Raw genomic sequence first — 6280 nt, 5'->3', positions numbered from 1 at the left:
AGTTTTGTTATGCAGCTACCCCTCTGTAGTATTCAGATTGCGTATCCAGAATTTGACCATCCATGGCTTGAAAATATGTATTTTTTAAAAATCTGAAAAGCCTGATTTTGCCATTTTATATATGGGACACAATTTTACTACCTCATTATATATAATCTTGAGCATCCACAGATTTCGGTTCCTGGTTTGTGTGTGTCCTGGAACAAAACCCCAGCACATACCAAGGGCCCATTGTATATGGTGTTCAAGTTAAACATCTGAATGCTTCTCTACAGAGTATGTTTTAATTTAATCATATGTGAGTATATAGTTTGTTATGTGCCTTCAAGCCATTTCTCACTTGTGGTGACCCTATCATGGGTTTTCTTTGCAAGATCTATTCAGGGTGGGGTTTACTTTTGCCTCTCTCTGAGGCTCAGAGTGGGGCTTGCCCATGGTTAGCCAGTGGGTTTCCATGGCTGTGGGGATTTGAATCCTGGTCTCCAGCACATATTTCAGCACTCAGACTACTATGCTATGCTGGCACTTGTGAGTACATGTATTCTATGGGGGTTTCTCCCAAGACTTTCACACTTTTTGCAAAGATTTATCCCTGTTCAGTGTTTCTCTTTTAGAGAACGGATGAGATTCATATGACCCTAAACATTTCCTGTAGCTGTGCCTAAGTACACTAAAGGCACCAGATGTATCTGATCTTCGAAACAACAACAAGAACTACTGCTGCTACTACTACTACTACTGCTGCTACTGCTACTACTACTACTACTACTATTGTTGTTGTTGTTGTATCCTCCTTTTCTCCCAGAATTGGGACCCAAAGCAGCTTAGAGTATAAAAACACAGTACAATTAAAGAGGAATTAAACTATTGCAATATTAAAATACATCATTTGTTTAAAAACAGAATACAATTAAAAAGATAAAAGCACTTAACAACAGCACACCACCCCCAGGACTTTTAAGCTAAGCAGGGTCTGCCCTGGTTATCAGTCAGCTCTCCATATCCATGGATTCTGCATCCATGGATTGAACCATATACACACACACAAAGCAAACTGTGCCATTTTATATAAGGGATACCATTTTACTACACCATGGTATATAATGGGACTTCAGCATTCACAGGTCTTGGTATCTACGGAGGATCCTGGAAGCATTCCACAATGAATGCTAAGTGCCAACTGTATTTGGATGGGAAACCGCCAATGAATACCAGGTGCAGTAGGCTGTATTTCAGAGGAAGGAACTGGCAAATCCACCTCTACGTATTCCTTGTCTAAGAAAACACTTGAAAATGTGCACTCTCTCGAACACCCTTATGTTTAATGGGAGGGATACAGACCACCCAAAGCGGGTGGTCTCCCGCCACCCAAGTTTGCTCCGCGGGGAAGCCGCAGCTTCCAGACCACAGGGCTTCCCTGCGGAGCAAAAAGAACTCTTAAAAGATGGGTTCTTTATGCAGCATGCTTGTGACGCCACAAAGCGCCAATGGCGCACTTGCAGCGTCACAAGCGCGCTGGGACGTGCGTATGCTAGGTGTCCGTCATGTCAAAATGGTGGCACCCATGTAGACAGGGCGCTGCCATTTTGACGTCCTGGAGACGTACTAGGGTTAGGCAGCGTCTAAAAACTATGCTCCTGGGCAACCCTAGTACATCGTCAGGACGTACTAAAAGGCCCATGTAAACAGGGCCATGGATACCCTTTCAGTAAAATGCTTCATGGGAACCTTTTCTCTTTCTTTTTATTTTCCCTTGTTGAACGTGATGGAAGTAAGAGCTGGAAACTGTCTCTTGGGAAAGCCATGTTTGTTTTTCATTTTGCTTTTGTACTGGCAAAGCAATGTGGATGTCATTTGTCTTCTCATTGTTATCTGCACATGTACTAACTTTGATTTTTCAGGACCTTTCAGTTTACTAGCAGCAATCAATTATATTAATTTGGCATTTTAATACTACTTAGTTCAACTTTTGTGGGAACTTCCTCTTAACCATTCTCTTAACTGTAAATGCTATTACTGTCTTCTCTTGGTTTCCAGTTGCAAGATAAACATGTCACTTACCTTGAAAAGCCTGACTTGCTTGACTAACATTGATCTTCTCCAACTCATTGTCAGTTCATCTGATTTTACTCACTGGCAAAATGCTCTTATACCTTGGAGATGGAAAACCTAATAGACAGTATTCTGTCCAATGAAATCTGCCTTGAAGAACTTCCAGACTGTAAGAGGGCCTCGTCACAGGGCTATATTTGCTGCATGAATGTTCCATATGATTGACTATAAAACTGAAACTGTAAAACATTCAAGTTTCCAACAATATTCATCTTTTAGCATTCAGTTACACAACTGCTAACACGCTTTCAAAGAGAAAACAAGCAACAAGTAATGGGGGAAAGTGAATGTGTAACGGGGGAAAGTGAATAATGCAATCTTGCTGCTTTCGTGATGTATGAAACATAAGAAGAGGATCAAGGAGAGTTGTGGACATTCTTTAAACATGCTAAAGATAAGAGGAGAAAAACAGCAGGGAAACTGACAAGTCAAAGGTGAAATGATTTGGATAGAAAAGAAAACTAGGCAGCTGATGTTGCTTTTGGCTGCAGGCTATAATTAGGCAAACTAAAGTGTATGGTATGAGGACTTCTATAAGTCTACTATTGAATAAAACAGGCATCCTAATTATGTATTAGTACATGTGTGAGGGCTTGTTTTTTGGCTGTACAGGAGCATCCCACAAGCAGAACTATTCCACAGAGAAAGCACTTGCCTGATTTATTGCATTATCACATAGTGGTGATCACTCTGGCATTGCCTACAGCTTTGGCTGAAAGTTGAATTAGAAAACATCTGATACCCTTATGATGCTGTTACATTGAGTGATAATGACAGGTAACACAATCTTATGATAACCACCTTCTCTATAGTATTTTGAGTGTAATTATGTGCTATCACACATTGATTGACAACACTTGGAGAAACTTCTCCATGCATTTTTTTCTAGTTTCACATGTATCCGAGTTTAATTTATTGAAGACATAACAAATCACACTTTTCCCCAACAATAACAAAAAAAACCCTTTTAAGACCCACACATTGCAGCAATTGTAATTTTCCACAACTGTTGTTGGCTGCACTTTCAAGTCATAACAGTAGGAGAAACCAAGCATCTATATTGTGCATGGGTGTGTAGACATACACCTCCACACAGCTGCGTGAGTTAGTGTATGTTTTATGTCATTATAAAACATGCATACACATGTATACAAAAATTCAATACATTATCTATAGCTTCTTTGTTGCCAAGGCAATCTTCTTTTCTAAGGAGACAGGCCTCATTCCTCTCCTTTGCTTTGTTCACTCATGCAGAAGTTACTATCACTCATAATAATGATCAACCACCATGAACAGTACAGTTGGCTAAAAGTGAGATTATCCCACTGGGTACATTTTTGAAGTTACAGTAATTGACAGCTCGGTTTGACTCTTGGCTGCCATTTTGAGTTGCTGCTGAAGAAACCTATTTCTAACAATAAGCCTGGAGTGAGAGAGCCATTGAATTTTTGGCCAAACTTGTTTTGTTGCAAGATAGAAGTGTTTGCCACGATTCAGTTTTTAGGTACAACGTGGCAGCTATAACTTGACTGTGAAGAAGCCTACAAGGAACCAGTATTCTAGAATTTTCCTGGGCCAATCATAGATGTTAAATGACGGAAATCCCATTAATTTTACATATACACTGCAGTATATGTGTATGGTGGCTTTTACAAACATGTGACTTCTCAAAAGTTGACAGTGTATTCACGTTACACAGTTATAGAACTTTATACCATTTTAATTCCCTCCATGCTATATAATCTTAGCATATAATAGTTTGATGGGGAACTTGGAATTCTCTCCTGGACAGGTCTAGTACTGTAGTAGAGGAGTCCACTAACACTCTTTAGCAAGGAAATTAGAGTACCTCACCAAACTACAAATTCTAGAATTCTGCAAGATGAAGCCATAGCAGTTAATGTAGTATCAATATAACTTTAAATGTAAAGGTTTTCCCTTGACATGAATATCTAGTTGTAACTGACTATAGGGGGTGATGCTCATCTCCATTACTAAGCCAATGAGCCAGCATTGTCCAAAGATGACTCTGGTGGTCATGTGGCCAGCATGACTGCACCGAATGCTGTTACCTTCCCACCAAAATGGTACCTATTTATTTGCATGCTTTCAAGCTGCAGGGTTGTGGCAGGAGCTCACCCTATCATGCGGCACTTGGACTTTGAACTGCTAACCTTCCAATCATCAGAATTGGCATCTTAACTACTAAGCCACCTCATCACCATACAACTTTACAGTATGGATATACCCTGTTTGAAACAAGTGAAGGCCTAGCCGCCATAGCAGTGCTTTAAAATCTTTTATGGTATGAAACATGATACTAAGCTGTGCATGCAGTGTGGCCACCTTACATGAAACGGTTTGAGAACTTTGGAGGTACACTCAATATTATGAACAAAAATTCTCTAGTTGTTGCAACTCTCTCTTCCATCTATATATGGCTGTATAGTCAGAAATCTTATATGGCACACTGGTAGATGCAGCATGCTTTATTAGCCTGCAGCTGGACAGTGAATAGGATAGTATTAGGTGGAACTAATCAGGGACTACTTCACTAGAAGATATGTCTACAATTTATGCCAAACACTGAAACCATACAGCCTGTATAATCTTGGGGTTTTCTCTGTTAAGTTTACAAATATACAATTAAAAAAAAAGTACCCAAAAAAGGATATACATCCCCATGGCTGAAAGTTGTATACACACACAATTAAAGTGTCTTGTTTAAAATTCTGAATTGTTTTGGCATTTTTATAAAGTACAATATATTACAACTGAACCAAAAAAGAAAACAGTATCGGCTCTTGAATCATGTATTTGATCCTTGGCACCCACCCCCTCCCTCCCCTAGAGAGAAAAGAAATCCTCCCCATCCAATAACTCAATTTGTATTAGAAAGCTAACCAATAGGAAGCAACACAACAAGCGTGTGGTGTCAAATGGAGCTGACGAATCCTGCGCTTTGCATTAACAAGAACAGCCTCCTTCACTGGCTGGTGGTTCCTGTGGTTTGTCCAGTTTAATGTCAATCACTGAAGAAAGGGGTTAAGGACCATAAGCAAAGGATGAGAGTCTTTCTTATGTGGACCATGGACAATTTTTGGGGAACAAAGCTTTGAACCATTAGCATTAGCAAGAATGTGTTCATATCAAATCATTAGGAGAAAATTGTTAACATAAAGGGAAAAGAATTATATAGTTTATTAATGCATTTGTAAAATAATCTTTTTTAAAAGTTACTAAAAATGGTCAATAAGAAGATAAACTAATGAGGAACATTATTAATTGCTGACATATAGTGATGCTGGAATCTAACAATTACAATTAAGTTTTAAAACAGTTCTTGAACATTTCAACAAATTAAAGGTAACACACTGGTTTTTAACATGTTACTTCCAATCTCAGTGAATTACATGTCAACAGGATTTCCTTGTCAACAGCAGGAACTCAGAAGTACCAGATAGCATCAATGCTATAAGCAAAAGGACATGCTTTTTAAGTGTATCATAGAAGTACTTTTGACAAGATGTTTTGAAATTACTAATAATATTTATAAAACATGTATGATACAGGCAAACTCAGGAGAATGGATAGAATTAGTGAAGCACAAAATCATGTCCACTTTGCACAAGTGTTCCTGCAAGCTAACCTAGTTTCCTGAGAGAGCACCTGTACTTGTCTTTCTTCCCACCATGAATCTGGTTTGACACTAGTAGTATTATGATTAGCTCCTATATAATGGGTTTGTCAGCTAACTTCAACAGGCATCATGGTGGAAGTTAAACTGAACATCCATTAACTGTACCTCCTCACATATGTGTATTTTTCACCTTTTGCACTGAATGGGTTATTAGGCAAAAGAGGAGCTAGGAAATGTTATTTTTTGGATGTCAACTCCAAGAGCAAAGGGCTTCAACAAAATGGCCAACTAACTTGGCAGACACTCACTTGAAAGCATCCAGACCCACCAATGCATCTGGTTGACTGCGTGTCAACCTTTATGCTATCATTGATGCACAGCAATGTGTTGCCTGACAGGCAAATAAAGACTCCGGTGGCATTTTTTACTTTCCGGAGCAGAGAATTCAGCCCTAAGGGCTCAAAGAGATGACATCATATCTCCATCTTCCTTAACCAGTCACAAACTGGTCTTTCCCACTGTGCACAG

At 39.2% G+C, this 6280-nt stretch overlaps 1 protein-coding gene across 1 annotated transcript in view; it reads right to left on the bottom strand.

Moving 5' to 3' along the window:
- Window positions 1–3213: 3213 nt before the first annotated feature.
- The window catches only part of RAB6B (RAB6B, member RAS oncogene family), a 92734-nt gene continuing 89667 nt past the window's right edge, over window positions 3214–6280 (bottom strand). The window contains exon 8 of the mRNA XM_042458601.1: window positions 3214–5144. Coding sequence (XP_042314535.1) covers window positions 5080–5144 — 65 coding nt within the window. The 3' untranslated portion in view covers window positions 3214–5079. The remainder of the gene's footprint in view (window positions 5145–6280) is intronic.

Source organism: Sceloporus undulatus, chromosome 3, assembly GCF_019175285.1.
Source record: "Sceloporus undulatus isolate JIND9_A2432 ecotype Alabama chromosome 3, SceUnd_v1.1, whole genome shotgun sequence".
Classification (NCBI taxonomy): domain Eukaryota; kingdom Metazoa; phylum Chordata; class Lepidosauria; order Squamata; family Phrynosomatidae; genus Sceloporus; species Sceloporus undulatus.
Note: the sequence above shows the minus strand (reverse complement) of the source record. Positions and strands in the feature narration are given on the sequence as shown.